Source organism: Aquila chrysaetos, chromosome 1, assembly GCF_900496995.4.
Source record: "Aquila chrysaetos chrysaetos chromosome 1, bAquChr1.4, whole genome shotgun sequence".
Lineage (NCBI taxonomy): Eukaryota > Metazoa > Chordata > Aves > Accipitriformes > Accipitridae > Aquila > Aquila chrysaetos.
In genome coordinates this window covers 67,097,424-67,116,337 of record NC_044004.1, presented here as the reverse complement: position 1 = coordinate 67,116,337, position 18,914 = coordinate 67,097,424, and the positions used below count along the sequence as shown (strand labels likewise).

Genomic DNA, 18,914 nt, shown 5'->3' with positions numbered 1-18,914 from the left:
TACATTACTGTAGGCTTCACCTACATTAGGCTGTCAGTAACTATATATGTAAAATGTAGGAGACAAGATTCTTAAAACAAGAAGTAGAAACTGAGCATATATGTTTATCACAGTCCACAGAAAGGTAAAATTACATAAGTAATGCTCAGTCTTTTTAGAATTGGGACTTGACTTCAAACATAATAGAGTATAAATCTACAGGTGGCAGGATCAGTGTTCATAAATTATATCAACTGTTTACTAAATTACATTTGTTCTAAAGAAACACTTTACTGCAAAAAAGAAATAGAAGAAATCTGAATAGTATCTTTAAAGAAATTAGGACTTGAATAAATACTGTAAAAGAGGAGTCCTGTGAAAAGTCAGGCTGACTCCTTTGATAAGAATGTCAAGTATTTAGGGGTTTCCAAGCCTCTGATTTTCCAAATAATGGGGTCAACTTAAAAGCTGGTCGTAGAGCAGAACAGATTTCTTTAAAAGCTTTTAAACTGTTATTGCTTCAGAAGATTGTCATGGTTTTCAATAATGCAAAGAGAAAATTTTATTTTGTTGCTGGTTTAAGGGGCACCACTTCAAACTTCTCTAAATTGTTTTAGGGGAACCAGCTTGCAGACCTTTTGAAAAGCTGGGGAAGTGACTTCAAAGGGAAAAGAGTCTTTGTCCGCTAAGCAGGTTTACGACCACTGATGCAAACCCTAACTAAGGACTGAAAAGAATACTCAGTGCATCTTTATGGAGATTCTTAAGGAAGATGAACAAGTCAAATGAAATTAAAGATAGTTCAAATCCTAGCACTAATAACCAAGACACACCAGTTTTACAGATGCGCTTTTCTGAGCATAGTACATAATAATATCCTTAGTCTACACCATTGCTGGATTGCTACTTGAAGTTGAATGCTGTAAGAATCTTAATGCCACACTCACTTTGCAACAAATGTCATCAATGATTTAAGTCACAGGAGGTATACATAAAGTTATTTTCCAGTAATGGACATAATACTTTACCTTTGCGGTAATCATTCAAATTATTTCAAAAGAACTCCCCTCCATTTCAGTAAATAATTTCTGCAAAGCTGTTTTCCCATAGAAAACAGCATAAAATATCACTCTTCCTTAAGTGACTAAAGTACATTTTAAATCATAAAATTCAAGCTTCAGAAGATAAAAGAAGAGCACATGATATCATGTCAGCTTATGGCGATATTTCAGTGAAAAAATGTCAGGCGTTTGGAAACTATGTTTAAAAAGGAACAGCAGGATTATAGCAAAGTCAAAACTTTCTTCTAGTTTAATGACATCCAGAAAAAGATATGCCTTACTGGTTAACAAGAAATTGGTTTGTATTGCTGGGTCTTTCTCTGCTATTTTTTCAGCTTCGGTGATGTTACGAAACAAAACAGGATCATGACATTTTAAATCCATCAGTAAAGTTCTAAAATGACCACTTTCTATATTTTCAGCAGTAAGCTGTAAGAGCTGAGCCAAATGTAGGAACTTATTTAAAGAAAAGTATCTCCCTAAAAAGAAATCAAACTAGAGATCGACTGAAAAACTTATCTCACAATGAAATACACGAGATACTCTTCCTACTATTTCTGGGTGAGATAATATTATGCAACACATTAAAATATAAAGTATTTGAGTATGCTCCTTTTTATGTTTTATGCTGAGAAGACAGTTAATTATGATAAGTCACAGACAGCCAAACAGTCATTTCTAAATTATTATTCTATGATTGCAGAGGCTGTAGGGCACTTTTAAATGGCAAATTAATTATGTGATTTTATGTCAATATAAAATCTGAATTAAATGAAGCATCAGTTAATCTAACTATCTTTTTACCTACTTCTTGCAAAAATAAGTGACCAAGTACTTTCTCAGAAAGAGACATCAACCAACCCAAATTATATATATAAGAAAAGTCTTCTAAAAATAGTTCTACAAATTTCACAATTTTGAAGTTGCTTCATATGATAAAAATTGAGGAAAACAATAAAAGGTTTGACATCAATTTGAGAAGTACAAATGCATTTACAGAATATATGACATTTGGACAAAAGTGCTTTCAGCAAAATGTAAGTAAATCAAGAAAACTAATTTGCTGCTAGGCTTCTATGTTGATTATATAGCAAGTTTCAGAGTTTAATTACATCAAAGTGATGACTGTCAAATATTATATAAACTCTGTATATTAACATTATTTATAGATCACACACAGTGAACACTTAAATAACAGCCAACTGGTTAAAAACCCATTTCATTGGCGCAGAAAGGCTAGCTCTTTGATGGATATGAGATCTTACTAAAGTGATACCACACAATTTGAATAATCTTTCCTTTGTAAATATGCATTTTTATGTAACAATGTAATCTTTCCACATTATATAGGAACTTCATTGTTGTCTGGTTCTTCACATGACACTCCATCAGCATTTCCTCTAATTCTTTCAAACTACTTCCCATCTGTTCAGACTTTTTTTACAACAAAAAGTACAACCTTATGGCTAGATGCAAGTTTTGTTTTTGCAAAAACCACTTCAACTGTACATTTTCTGAAAAAGGAACAATATCTTTGAACAACATATCATTCTATCCTGAAGCAAAATCTAAAAACATAAAACACAGAAGATGCTATATAGTGCTGTTATGTTTCTTCAGTAAAGAAAAAAAAAAATTAGATTTATCTTGTAGAATTCATTTCAGCAAATATAACACAGGAAAGCCTTACTGCACTCCTTCCTGCAGTCACACTGTGCAACAAGTGACTAACATTTATTCAGTACTAATAAGAGATTTTTCATACACATCGTGTCAAGAGAACAGGTTCACCATGATTTCCAAAATAAACACAGTAAAGAAAAAGATTTAACAGGCCTTCATGAATTGGATATTACAATTCAGAAGTCAGTAATCGCCAGCCTCTTAATTCCTACACCATGTGCAATGCGAAGCTTTCTGGAACGAGTTCACCCTTACTGGGGATTCATCTGCTAGAAGTCCTGGAAGTCATTCAGCAGGACTCCTCCCACTGAATACAGACCTTTTTGAAGGTCCTGAAAAGTATCTGCAGGTGAATATTCAGGGTCAGCGTACACTAATATTTTAATATTTGCACCATCCCGACTTCATAAACTGCTACTTAAATATCAGCTTTGAAGTTTTAAAACACTGTCATTTTTGTTTGAGAATGTTCTAAAACAGCTTTATGAAGGGGCTTTTTTTGTTTATGCTAAAAAAAAAAAAAAAAACCAAAACAAACTCTATTTTCTTCCTCTTTCTCTCTTGTGGTTTATACTTACAACTATTCCATTACTTGGTGAGTCCAAGAAAAAAAACAACAAACCTCAACAGAAAAGGAAAAAACCCCATCAAGCAATTATTCCAGTCAGAAATAGCACCCACTGCAGAATTGCTGTAAGATAAAAGACATCTTACAACATGCTAAAACTGACCAGTAGTTGAAATTTATATAGTATTTCATACCTTGCGCAGAAAATAATCTGAGATGAGAGGTTTCATATGAGAATTCAGCTCAATTCAGCAGGTTGGGTTTGTTTTTTCTGTTAAAATACTATATTAAAATAACTTTGTTTAAAATAAGAAAAATCACTGCAAAATAATACTGTTCCATAACAGCACGTATAAAAGCCTGTGCTTTAGCTATTTGATTGCTTCTTTAAAGTTAATTTCAAACCAATGCACCAATTGCACTAGATAGATGCTTACTACCTTTTCATATCGATGTAACTGAGAATACTGATGGCATACTCCAAATTTAGGGCATACATAAATTAGCTGGTTTTTTAAAAGTAACTGGTTTAAAACAGATACTTTTTCAATGAAGCAGACCATAATTCTAATTACATATAGAATTCTTGCACTGAACGGAGTAATGCTTATCTCTGTGATGCTAGTGTTAATAGAATCTAGATCCAGAAACATTTACAAAATAATTTTCTACCTGAGTCAGGATTATTGTATTGACCAAATAATTTTTGCAACATTTAAGTTGGTAATTTTATTCCAGAATATAAATTATTATATCTCCTGCATTACTCTTTTCTGTCTTACATGGTATAGACTTTGAACTGAATGGTTATTTTTCCCAGCAACCAAACAAGGTAAATAAATGTGATATATTAGTCCATCATCCCACCACTATGCATATGGTGCACATTAAGGTTGTATTCATTTACCATATGAATATAATTCCTTTTACCACATCAACTACTAGTTACAAGTTGTAAATATAGCATTGTTTTTCCTGGAACTCAAAGGTCTGCATTACATCATGAAGCACTAAATATCCTTATCCTTCTGGAGAATTTCATGCATATAGTTTTAGTGACACCTGAAGCTGTATACTGCTAAAAAAGCAGCATCCAAACTGTTCCTCTGTTTCCAGTCTCAAAATACATACTGCCTTCACTTGCATCTGGATTGTGCCTCAAAACTTGCTCTACAATGTTACTTGCAATTACCTACTCTGATTGACAAATCCTGAAACACAATCTCTCTTAGCCAGTTGAAAACAAGGATGATCCAGATGCTGCGCTTAACACTATAGGACATACTTTTAGCTAAAAAAATATTTATAGCACACAAACTTACATGCTCATCAGTACCAAATCACTATGACTATTTAAATGCTTTCTGAAGCATCAGTGAATGCTATTGCAAGTTCTTTTCAACGAAGACCATGTCCTCATATCTATCTACGACATGACTTTCTTGGCATTGTATAAATACAAAATTATATTGCTTAGGCAGCATCACTGCAGATTTCCAGATATACCAGAGTTCATCCACCTGTTATACCTCATCTTCTTTCAGTTTAAATATTCAGAGGCTAGAACCGTCATTTATATGTGATTTCTAGAGTACTTGGAGGAATGAGGCCTCAACCTCCTTGAGGTATCAATGTGTTACAGTTTAAAAAAGAAATGACAGTGACCTTTTGTAGCTGTATAATTTAAGGCTCTGTTCTAGATTAATGCAAATAGTCCCAGTACTTGCTGCACTGGCTACAACGGTGCCCTAGGAAGATACAGGGAATTGTAGGACCACTTCCAGCATCAGGGCCTCTGTCCATTAAGCTTTCATGAGGCTTTCAAGACTAACATCAAATATTGCAATAAATGTTAGGTAGAAGAATATTTAGGGGTTGCTACCCTTTTCAAAACATGTTACAGATACTTTTCTAACCTTTGTGGGTCTTCTCTATGAAATAAATTTTACTGAATTTGACTTACAAGAGGAATAGAAAAATTTAATATTGCACTTGCTAAGGCTCTAGTAAAAAATAAAAAAGTATTCCATCTCTTTTTACAGTCGCACTTAACAAAACACTCCTGACCTATTTCGATTTCAGTTCATACGTTAACCTTAAATTCACATTGTATTTTCTCATTATAACTTTAATAAAAAGGATAAAAATTATACTACAAATGAAATCAATTTTTTTTTGCACCAAATATGTGAAAATACATATAATTTAAATATTTTACTAGGCAGTGCTTTGGAGTCAGTCCCAAGATCAGCTTTCAACTCAATGCCAGCAGATGGTGCTAAAGGATTCTTTCTTTATATACAATAGTGTGCTACTTGTCCAGCCATTTTTGAGAAACAAAGAATATCTGTTATGTCTGCAGTTAAACAGTGTTAAAATAATACTGAATTATTTACTGGCTTTTTTTGAAGAAGGACTCACACAATAATATAATGTGTGTAGGGGTAAAAAAATAGAAGTGCTACTGAACACCGAAAGGAGCACATGCAGACTGTTTTTAAACTCTCAGTGCTGTACTACCATAGAGCAACACGCTTTTAACAGACTGACTACAGTGAACGGCATCTATCGCCTTAATAACTGCAGCAATTCCAAACATATTTTAGTATTTGGAGGCTCTGCAAATTTTAGCTGTTACAGTAGACCAGCATTTGACAGAAATTAACAATAATAGCAGAATTCCCATTACTAACATGATTACTGATTCATGGACGTTTTGATACCCCTACTACTTACTTAGCATGATAAATGCAAGAGGGAACATTGACAGATAAGATTTTTACAACTACTTCCCAATTAATTTTTTAAGAAAAGAAGCCGTTACGCAAACTACTTGCAAAATTGTATTTTTTGGGGGGGAAATAATCATTAAAATTCTAAATAAATATTTATGCTATAAATGTTCTTTAGAAATGTGGAACCTTATCTTCTCTATTATCATTGGTTTTGAAACTGAAGATAAAAGTCAAGATCATGCAGAAACTTGGGAACCAAGATGCAGATTAATTCAAGATGAGGATAAGGATGGGGGGAGAAGGCAAAGTGGGTCTTTTGCTACTAAGTTAACAGCAGACATACGACCTGCTTGAAATCAGTGTGTACAGAGGCAAGCACGTACACAAATCTTCATAGAATTCAGGTTTACAGGATTAGTGTGTCTAAGTACACAGAAATTTTTACCTATGACATTATTCTTTAATCAGCCAACACAAAGATGTTCATCAGGTCATATTTTTGAAGTTTTAATCAACTGCATTATCCACTTTAATTAATTATCAAGCCCTCGCTTATAAAAATGTTATATTTTCAAACTGAAAAATGTGTGTAGCAGTTGATGAAATACAAATGTTTTATCTTTTGCTATGATTACTAATACAATTAAAACTAATGATTTCTCTAGTCTCAAGACCATAGCTTTAATTTAATAATAATGTTAATTGATAAAAAGTCTTTCAGGTATTCAAATATTATTTAGGAATTATAGCTATAAAAAAAATCAAACAAAATACAGTTTTTTTTAAAAGTAGCTTGGATAGCAGCTAGACTGTTCTTTGGCAAGACAGGAAACTGGTGATTAAATTTTGAATCCTTTGGGAGATTTCATATTTCAGAAATGGAAAAAATTATGTATTTTAAAAATTTGTATTTGAGGAAGATATTCTACATGTTAGCAATAGTAAAAGCATTCAATGAATCCTCTCAATTAAATCTCAGTTAAATAGAGCAATTGTTTTGTTCAAGTACGAAATCACATGCTTCATTCACACATGTGCCCTGCTACACAGCTACACTACTAAGAGCATTTAATTTCTCTAACACACTTCAGAAAACCTGAATATAGTACCCTCTAAAAAATATAAAACTACGCAATGAAAGCACCCCCATAATCCTCAGGATGCAAATGTGATACATACAGAAAGTAACATTTTCTAGTTTTATGAGCTAACATAAAGGAGGTAATATAATTTGTTTTATTCACGTATGTGTGGAAGATCAATGCAATAACTCAGAAGAGATCACATTAGTATTAGTAGTAGTAATACAGTTATATACAGACTGTACATTTCATTAGTACTGAATACTTTTATTGGTTAAGCCTTAATTTCATTAAGCAAATCCAATTTCTAAATTAGATACCTTTTTGTTTTTCAAAATATGAAAACTAAAAAATAATTATGAACAAATCCATAGGCATTTTGAAAGAACAGAACAGTCTCTTCATATTCTGTGAATATAGTACAAGAATAGCAGAAAAGTGCTTTATCTTCACCTTGACTATGGAAATGCCTACCATTTTATAAGCACAAACAATTTTATAAACAATATTAAGACAATAAATTCACCACTGTAAAACTTCCCTCCATGAAAGTACATCCAAACAAAATAATTACAGCGAAAAAACAAAAACGTTGAAGACATAGATTGACATTCACTTCTCTGATTGGCCTCTACCTGGTACATATAGGGATCACTAAGAAGGAGGATTGGAGAAAATAGGATATTCCAATTACAAAGACATTTGTTGGCAAAGGAATACAAGTATGTGTGTAGCAAGCAATTTGGTGACAATTTTTAATATACAAGCAACAGCTAGAGATGACCTAGATATGATTACAACCAATATAGCAAAACATCAAAAACACGGTGGTGAAAGGAACTTACATGAAAGTGCGGAAGATATGAGAGTGTTCAATATGCTTTATAAGGGAAAGAACAAGGACAACAAGATAATTTTCAAAGTATTTTGGGAAGACAGGTTTCAATAGATACAGAACACTGTTCTGTAAGATCTCATGGGAAGTTAAGTCTACAGAGAAAGAAAGGAAAAGGTAATAAGGATACTAGCAAAAAACGCTCCAATACAGTAGAAAGATAAGACAGACAAGATACCAGCTGGCACAACTGAAAGTTCTCAAGTGACTGTTACACAGGGAAGTCAGGCAGAAAGATCAAGATAAGTGAGATTTTTTCTGAACCCGTGTAAGAGGCAAGGTATGAGCAAGCAGGGACAAACCCAGGATAGCCAAGCATAGATGAGATGCAATTAACAATGACAGAACAGTCACTCTAGAAACACAAAAATATGTTTTCATGAGGAGTTGATCTGTTATTAAGAGCAAGCAATACCAATAGATGATGCCACACATTTAAAAGTATTTCACTAAAAGTCTTCAATAATTTTTTATTAAAGCCAACTGCAGTCAGGCAGCAAACATAAGTAGAGGCAGCAATGAGAACTGTTGTCTCAATGAGAGACTACCTAAATGAGTTACATATTTGGAACTCAATTGGCCTGATAATACAGATTTAAGGATACTGTGAAAATAAAACTATGTAATCCCAGAGTTGTAACTCTTGTTTTATGGATATTGGGTGAGGTTCTGCAAGACTAAAGAAAAGTCTTGTGTTGTTTAAGAAGCAGGAAAAGGAAAACTTAGAAATTGAAGAGTAGGCTGCTTAATCCCAACAAACAGAAAAAATACTGGCAAAACGTTTATATTTATGTATACACACACACACACACACACACACACACAATTTCCTAGAAGAAAAGAAGATGAGTAACAGCTGATGTGGATTTGTTATGAACAAATCATGTCAAAGCAATTTTTTTTCTTGCAGAGTAACAGGACTTGTGTTCAGGGAGACATCATGTATTTTGACTTTAGTAAGGAGTCTGGCACTGTTTCACGTGGGCAATTTCTTAAGGAAAATAGGGAAACACATATTTAGAAGATACTACTATACATCAGATGAAAAGCCAGTTGGAAAGCTATATTCAGAAAGCTATTGATGGGCATTCCTGAACTGTGTACTATCTATTTTCTTTAATGACCAGTTTAATACAGTAAGACTGCAAATTACATTTGCAGACATGAGTTGCTGCAAGTCTGCTGGAGGACAGGATGAGAATTCAAAAGCAGTTTGACAAATTTGAGAAACAGTCTAAAAGAATACAATTCAGAATGTTTAAAGACAAGGTTCCACAGTCAAACTACACAGAGGAAGAGAAACAAATGAGTAGATGGTGGTTCTTCAGAAAAGACTGATATTTATATTGGTTCATACACTTAAAAGAATTAACACTGTCATGCCGTTTTGAAATAGATATCCATGGGGATGTGAAAAGTACTGGTCTGTAAAACAGGTTGTTTTCTACTTATTACTGGAAAGGCTTCAACTGCATTGCTGAGTCTACTTTGAGGAAGACAGACAACTGAAGAAGAGAGGAACACAAAAAAAAAAAAAAATCAGAGGTCAAAAAACCCATAACTTATGGCAAAAGACAGAAGGAATTGGGTTTTTAAAACTGGAAGCAAAGAACTGCAGGTCACAGTAATCCAAATAACTGGAAGTTGTTGCAAGGAGAAAATAAATAATCTGTTCTCTACAAAAAGAATAAATATATAAGAAGTGATAGAATGCAACTGCTGCAAAAAAGAACTGGATACTAGGCTGAACACTGGGAAAAGACTGCTAATGATAGGGCTTCTAAGGCCCAAAAATGTATTTGCCAAAGTTTTTAACAGAAGGTTGGACAAACATTAGTCAAGATTGGTTTTGGTGTAGTTAAGCCTTCTTTGGGAAAAGAGAATGGATCAGGTGACCAAAGCTCCTGCCCGCTCTGTTTCCTATGGTGCTGTGATTACAAAGTAAAATGCAATCCCTCAACCTAGGAAATGTCCAAAGACTAAGAGTTGCCACTTGAGCTTCAAAGAGAGAGTGGGATCTGAAAGTGATGCACACCATTTGTATGCAAATGAATTCTCTCATCTCTTTTCTCCAGCCATCACACACAGTTCCTCCCCTCACCCCCCACTTCTCGCCTCCCCTCCACCTCCATCGCATTAGGCTGGGCAAGTGCAAAACATGGCATCTTTCTGCAAGTACACTGCCCTCTCACAGTAACCTCTACACATTCTACCACCCTATTCAGGAACGCAAGTCCTGAAGCATAATGTCACGTCCCCAGGTGGTGCCTTGCTATTAGTTCGGAGCCTCTAAATATGCAAAAGCCAACCTTGTGATACAGATCACACATGGGCTTCAAGGGGTACAAGGGGAGGGTTACATCCTCTCCCTCCTACCTCCTCCACCTCCCCAAAGCAAGCCACATGCCAAGGAGAGAAAAATAAAAGCCCCTTATGCCATCCAAAGTGACTTTACATCTCCACAGTAAATTATGCTAATTAATGTGAGCTCAAAATGGCTCAGAGCTATTCTAAACGATACAACTATTTCAGATCCTCTGCTCTGTTCTGAATTATTCCTCAGCTCAGTCAGAAATTGTCCACAGAAACATTTCTGCATCAGAAAGGGCCTGTGCACCAAAGTGAAGTACTGCCATGCTTCTACATTTTCAAAAACAATTAGTTTAGAAAGAAAAAAAACCTACATTTGATCAAAGAGCATGGTGAAATATTTTTTGAATTTCAGGTTTTAATTTGAGAAGGAAAAAAGGACTTAACCTAAATGTAATCAAGCTGTTTTGTGAAGAATAAAAATAGTTTCCAGCAGATGTGTCCCATGTAGGAATTTCATATCTTTGAGATTTAAATTCATCAAACTTGGTTTACATTGATCAATGCATTCGAGAGTTATTAGGGAGAAACTAAACAGTGAGACTGCATAGGTGTAATTTCTTTAAGTCAGTTTAAAAGTTAAAAATTAAAGAATGTAAATAATGAATATTTCAGTAACATATATCTTCTGTTAAACCACAAATGTAAAGAATTTTTCCATACAGTCCAGTTGGCCAGAAAATTGTCCTTGATAAAGAGTATCAAACAAAACATTTATTACGTATGCCACAGCCCACCTGGCTTGTCAGCTTGAGTTAAGTACCATTCTAAAATATTAATATATGCAGCCAGAGATCAAGAGCTCTGTGCTTCCTAAAGTAATGAAACCAGATAAAGGAGCCTAAATAAAATGTAACTGGTGAAGTAATGGGTGTCCAATGGGATAGTATTTAGCGTAGCTTGATCATACTAGTCTGCTGATTGATGTATATCAGAGGCAACACGTACTATGAAAGGAGGAAAGAAATGCTCCTGGTTTAGATTATTTCTGTTGAAACTACTCTGGCATCATGATTTGGTACAGTGCCATTGGATGCATGTTGCTGTGAAGTCATTTTCAGAGGGAAATTAGAGACAACTAAATAGAGAAAAAAATAGGAAATAAGTATCAACTTTGACAGTATCTAGAATTCCAGTGAACAGTGCTCATTGAAAGCATGAATAAACTATATTTTGAGGTAAAAAAAATCACAAGCTTCAAATACAAAAAGTCATCAGACAAGTTAAATATCTAGCATCCCACAAATGGATGGAAGTTACAGTTGCAGTAATAGGGCTCAAAACCCAACAAGTCTGCTGGTGCTTTCCATTTCTGACAAAATCAGAACTAAGCAGAAACAGGTCTTTTTATTTGCCTTTTCAAAAAAAAATTTCACTGAACAGAGATGCCTGTAGAAAGCTATTTCTGGGAAAAATTAAACCCACCAGATTACCATCTCTTTGAAGCAGAAACTGTCTTTTACTATACACATGTCTAGGCCTATGTACGGGGCCATGAGATTCCAATTCATAACAAAGGCTTCCAGGCATGCCGTATCACCAAAAAAAGCTACATAATGGCAACTAGTAAACATAGGAGCCATTGCATGGCCCTAAAAGTACAAGTTTAATAGGACTGCAAACAAAGAGACTTACCAGGTAGCTATTGTTTGATTTTAAACAGTAGTTAAAATAGCCTAGCATTAACTTTGAAAACTGCAAAATTCAATACGTTAGAAATTTGCATTCGAGTAGACAGTCAACAGATTGTAACAAAATCTACCTATTCTAGTTACATACTAGTACAAATTCTCAGCATGTGATCTGTTAAGGTCATAAAGGAGCCTACAGCCTCAAGGTCTTGTTCAAAAAGCAGGCAAGCCTGGCAAATACTCAACAAGAACAACTTCTCAGGACAGGCCTAGGAATCTACAAAGATGGGCTGCACTTGCAGGCCTTGAAAACACTATGAGGAGGCACCTACAAACGTTCATTGCTTCACACCAGTAAAATATTTAGGGTTTCCTCCTCAAAAGGGCAGTTTTGCTCTTTAGGATTTACAAGCTTGCTTGACTGTCTTAAGTTCCTTTCTCAAAAAGACTTTTTGGAGTTCCCAAGTTTACAAGCTCTACAAAAATAGTGCAGAGTTTGCATTTTCTTTAAATTGATAGATTGCAAAATATGTATAAAGTGTTCACAGAGATTTTGTCCCTCAACCAAAGCTGTATTTATTTAAAGATGCTCATAAAATTCTGCTAGTCACATCCCAGAAAAGCTCCCATTTCTTGAATCAGACTGTTGGAAGGATAATGGGGATGGTTTGCTCCCATCCTCTCCTTGACGATTCTGTAACCGTGTGAAATGAACTTCTGCATCTTGTGCAATTTTTGAATAGTTTTCACAGTTAACATCAAATAATTTGCAAGTTAAATTCAGATATTCATTCTGATATTAATTCCTCAGAATAGTTCATGGGATGTAATTTCAGTCAAACCACCTATTTTTTTTCCAAATACCTCTAGTTGAGTAACAGACTGAGTATGGAACACACAACTTTACCAAATTGATTAATTTGGAAGATGTCAGATATTGTTTACATTATATGAAATAGTATGCTAGTTATAATTGCAATATATGCCAGCTACAACAACACTTCTTGTTTTCCAGATGTCCATTTCGTCCTCTGCAGACAGCAGGTATGTTTTTACTAGTATTTAAACAGGGTCAGAGAAGACCTTAAGTGTATGGCAGAAAACCTAACAAACACACTTCTGAAGACAGACAGAATATACTGCATCTCACCTCTTCAGAGCATTTTTTTTTTTTGGCTGAACAGGGAGAACAGGACCACTGTTTTGCTATGATGCGCTCCTCTATTCACATATCACAGCTCTCATCACCAGCTGTCTCGAAAGGCTCTTACTCCTGTGAACTGGCTCACTCAGGCTTTTTGTCAAGCTGCATGTCTGCTGCCTTTTTTGCTCTGGGCATCAGGAATTAATTTTTTGTGTGGAGTGAAACTGGCACAATAACCAGATCACTTTCTACCTTTCCTGTTATATAATACAGGCACAGCAGGGTTGAACAGTCATAGCGTTTCATTGTTTTCCGTAGAAAATTATGAGTTAAAAGAGAGAATCTTCATGCGTAAAAAGATTTGGGATTTCCTGGGAAACGGTGCAAGATGGAAGAGATTAAATTCTTTGGCAAGTGCAAGGTGAGTTTGGGTGGGGAGGGGTTAAAACTGAATTAGTCTGAAGCAGGGTTACTCTGACTTATTAGTTTGCTTATACGGTATGAGCCCTGTTTCTTGCACTGGAACCAATTAAAATGCCTAGTACGTGAGAGCAAGCATTAGGCACGTAGCACCCTACCAAAGTGTTAAACGAAAAAGTTTTAAGCTTGCTTCTTTAATCCGTCCCACGTGTCTCTCCTCCTTTCACCTAAGTGTCCTGCTCAGGCCATTACACATCTCATTACAACGACCTTAGTCTAAGTTAAAATTCACTGTCTGTATAACTCTATTGATAGCTAAGGTACTGCTGTGAGAACCTACATGCGTAAGATTACAGTTGAATAGAATACAGTCTGCACTGGAGCAGTGTACAGTCTTTTTTCTTTTAAACAACTCAAATACAGGTATTTAATGAAATCGTCATGTTGAGAGGTAAAGATTTACTCAGATTGAACAGGAAATATAAAAACTGAGTTCCCTTCTCTCAGTCCTGGAGCCACCCCTTCCCAATTGAATGAGAGACAAGAAAAAAATTTATTTGTAACGTTCAGTATCCTATAACTTTAAAAATTAGTTCTACTTGTGCTGAAAAGCAAGCACTGTTTACCCTCAATTCTTTAAACCAGATCTAATCACAACTACAAAAAAAACCCCCACTGTACTTTGACATTAACGTTACTGAAAACTTTGTCATGCAAAGCGTTCACTCAAGCCATTTTTAGAAAATGTCCTTATAAAACAGGTTTTTCTGGTTTTGCTTACCTCTTGGGTTATCGCCAATGATATTGGTTTTGCCATTCCAGTACCAGAGCAGCAATGTTGCATCACGCGATCCTGAGAGAATGTAACAATTTCCTCCAATATAGGACTCAGAACGAGCAAGGCAGGTTACAACATCCCAGTGTCCAAATATTACTTGTATCAGTTTACCTAAAACACATAAAATTGATTGTTTTAAAATGACGCTTTTATTCTTTCTAAGGCAAATTAAATACATTATAAAGTATTTTAGAAATATTTTCTTTATTAAAAAAAGTTTCCAAAAAGAACTATAGTGGAGAGTACTATTTTTTTTTTTCTTGGTTTGGTGGAAACTTATTTAAAAATGCAGTAGTCCATAAAAAAAAAAATTTACAGTCCATAAATAGTATACTTTATTCAAAGACCAATCATGCCAGAAGAATTTTTTTTAATTCTATATGTTTACATTCACTTTACAGACAGGAAACATGATGGGATTCTCTTTTAAGACAAGTTTAAGGTAAGTTCACTGACAAAAGTAACAGTAACAATGCAAATCTGATGATGATGCGGGAAATGGAATCAGAAGAAGCTACAGAACATTTAGGACCCAGAAGAAATTGGTAGTGTGAGAGCACATATGTGTATATAGGATATGCAGCTTTTGAGCATCTCCTTAAACAGAGAAAAGGAGATTTAGACAAAAAATTCCTCTTGTACCCAGGTTTTTGCATCACCATTTAAACATTTGCCAATTATTTCAACCAGCATCCTTCCCTTTTAAGAATTTCTGTAATGTTCAAAAAACCTCAGAAGACAGACCTGGAAAAAACTCTCTCACGCATTGATATAGGACAAATACTTGTACTGCTGATAAGAGACATAAATGTTAAAAAGAAAGGAAAGCCCAGGCAGTTAAAAATGTGCCATTCAAGAGTCCGCATAAACATGAATACGACTATTACCTTTTAACCTTAACTAAACAGGACAATATTTTCAGAAAAATGTGAATGCGGATGCTCATGCATAGTGGATTTGCATGTGGGAAAGGAAACACATGTAAGGTCACCCACAGCAGATCTCTGCCAGACCACCCTGCCAGAGGCTGGCTCCTACACAGCAAACATGTCAAGTGCCCTGCCGGTTTCTGGATCTGCCAGCAGCATACGTGATCCTATAAAATGAGAATGTAAGCACTCAAATCCATCTCACTCCATTTGCTGGAGCCTAGCAACTGCAGATCTTGTACAGACAGGACAAGATACACACACACACACATATTTCTTAATGCGCCTACTTGGCCCATTCAGGTAACATGGGCCAGGCCAAATTCTGCATCCAGTGACACAAGGAAGTGTGACATATGATGCCATTAATGTGTGACTTCAGATTCCTCAGCCCAAATGCCCATGCATCCATTTGTGCTTTGGGCTGAATAAAGAATGAGGAAGAACAGAGGGGAAAAGAGCGATGACTTTGGAAGGATTAACAACACAAGCCAAAAAAGAAATAGGAAATGCAAACTACTGTACCTGCAAGAAAATGTCCTGAAAAGTGTTTAAAAATAATAACTAGTAACATGACAAGTAGTAACACAAATCAGTATTGGGACTCAAATTAAGCACATCTTAATGAAGTATTTTGGTGCATTTATTAAAAACAATTAGTCAATCATATAATATGGCTAGTAGGACACATTTCATAGCCCTCTTTCTGCACAATACAAAGGCACTGTATTCATATCAAGCCACTAAATAACATTAACTGTAACAAAAGACTTAAGGGAGTGGTTCTGAGGAAAGAACAAAAATAATTTTAACAGCCTCATTTATAATAGAAGATCAAAAAGGTAATTGCATTAAAGTGGAGAAAACCTGAAAAAATAGAATAAAATGATGTCATTTAAAGGAAACCTGTACATCGGATTTAGCATAGAACACTGACAAAACTTATTAGGCAAGTATAATCCTCCAAAAGAAATTGTGAAATGAAGTACTATCACATGAGCCTTTTCTGACTGGAAGGGGCAAAACCCTAGAAGGTACACTTACTGCGCAGATCTACCTTGTATCAGAAAGGAGAGGAACTCAGCGATCGAGTCTTTCACTCATCTCTGTGAGTCTCCAGTAGTGTTCCATAGTGGTCACCTCTGCACACCAGGGCTTTAATTTGTGTCACAGGGTCACCTAACTGTCTCAGATGCTGACCAGTCAATAGATTTAGACAGAAAAAGTTACTGAACTTCACAGCTAGGAGCAGTGAAACTCTCACAGACTACATAACCTCATTTTGGCAATACACAAAAACATCTTACCAAGCGTAAGTTTTTCCCTGAAAATTCAAGTTGTCAATTACATGGTTTAGATTTGAGAATAATTTAATTATGTAATATATTTTTCAGCTGTATAGCCGTAGGTATTCAACTACCTGAGGTGATTTATACTTTTAGAATGCAAGTTTATGCTATAAACATTGCTGAGTTATAGAGATCTCTCTTTCAATTATATTCTATGTTTATAGGTTCTGTTCTAGAAAACAAACATTTTTCAAGGCTATTTGTTTGACAGCTGTTCATGCAGTTGCACTGCCTTGTTAGTTTTACTTTGTTACTGTGCAGCTAAGGTTCAATCAATTCCATCAAAACAAGAAATAAGCTTTTGCTCTTTCATATTAGTAAAAAAAAAAACCCAACATTAATCTCATAAGAGTTCCTCAACTTTTTTGTTTGTTTCCTTTAATATGAGTTGTCCTCTCTATACAGTAATATCAAACTTTACCGTATGTGCTCAGATATCCCTTTTTGACAGAACAAATTTTCTAGTTAATGTTTTATTTGACAGCTGTGCTACGAATAATTAAAAGAAAAATAAGACTCAAGTCTCTGCACTACTGAATCTAAAATGCTGTCTAGAAATCATTCCCACTGCTGGAGGAAGGTTTTATTGTGCTTCTGCTATACTGGCTGTGCTGAGAACCCATAATTTATGTTAAAATTATTTCCTGTTAAAAAAGCCCAAACAAACCCAAAATCTAATAAGAAAAAGGTTCCCTTTTTGTGTAAGTGCTAAAATATAATTGAATTCAACACTTGTGATCACTTGCCATTACGCATTACTGATCACTTCATCTTTTTCCCTTGCTGTTCTGCCCATTTCAGAATAAGTATTTCACTATTATATTCTCATTTTAATCCAAAGCAAAATAAACTACATCTGAATTCACTTGATTTAAACTAGAGCTAGAGTTGCTATATTGACAAACAGGAGACACAGAGAAGACACAAATCTCCTGCAATTTTTTTGACAACTGGATTTTGGTTTATACCATAATTAGCTATGGTAACGAGATGCCTGGTATATCTGACTTACACAGGATGTAACTTAATGAGATATTTGTAGTTCAGATTGGTACAAAACAAAGCCACCAAAATCATACAAGTTCCTTCCGTAGGTGTAAAGTAAAATATATCCTTCAACACAAAAGTATTAGTTCTCTATTCATATAAATCAAGAATATACACTGAATATTTATTACTGCTAGCTAACTTTTCTGAATATCTCCTTTAAATTCACAGTTTTATGTAAATTTATTTTCATCAATGAAAAAATTAAACTAAGAAGGGTCTAACTAGATGTCTGTATAATGAATTGTAGGCAGTCAATACGCAGTAAATGGAACTTCTCCTTTATAATTAAGGCTTTAAAATTGCAAAAATGACAGATATGCTAAAATATGCCACGAGATCTAGTCTTAACAGATTCTCATTAAAGACCATCCTGTTTTGTTAAATATTTTGGTTTTCCAAGTGTGAAAAACACTATTAACTAATATATTTAAGAAATTATGACACACATGTAGGATATTCCCTAGGGATTAATAACCTACTGGAAAGCTTGATGGCACACACACATTAACCACACCGGGTCATTAATCCTAAAGAAGTACCTTGCAGTAAGGTCGCTATTCCCATTATAAGATAAGGAAAGGGAAAAAAAATCATACCTATTTTTTTCTGGGGTGCCAAGGCTTTTAAATTCCTGTAGCTCTTACATTGAAAGATTCTTTTCTATTTAGCATGACACATGCATGACTTCAACAGTTTGGATACATGCCAGGTGACAGACTAATTTAACTGCTGCCCGTTATATCGATAGGTTTATGTTATATGAAAGAATTTGGTGGCTCCAAGTCAATTTTTCTATTATACCATAGCTTTCAAAGGCTTTCATAAATATTCTTGCACCAGATTTCAAGACTTCACTTCTGTTCTTATTCTATGGTGCTTGCCTGCATTTCCTCAAAAAAAAAATTCTCTGGTGCTGAAAACCAACCAGAGTTAAATTCAAGTAAGCACTCTAAGAACAATTAATTCTCCTGGAATGCAAAGCTTCACAAAAACTCATTTACTTGTGGAAACTACAGTGTAAGAACAGGCATGCCTGTCATATAGATTTGAAGTGTGATGATATGGCTAAACAAGAGCTCCTTGTCTTATATTTGCCATCATTCCACAAAAATGATGGCATACAACACACAGTAGCAGTAGGTAAGAAAAGATTTGACAAATATTACTAATAGGGGAATAA

The 18,914-nt window shown here is 34.8% G+C and overlaps 1 protein-coding gene across 4 annotated transcripts in view; it reads right to left on the bottom strand.

Moving 5' to 3' along the window:
* Positions 1–18,914, bottom strand: part of LRBA (LPS responsive beige-like anchor protein) — a 431,577-nt gene that overhangs the window by 15,433 nt on the left and 397,230 nt on the right. For all 4 annotated transcript variants that reach the window (XM_030023944.2, XM_030023959.2, XM_030023952.2 and 1 more), the window contains one exon: positions 14,350–14,517. In XM_030023944.2, coding sequence (XP_029879804.1) covers positions 14,350–14,517 — 168 coding nt within the window. The remainder of the gene's footprint in view (positions 1–14,349; positions 14,518–18,914) is intronic.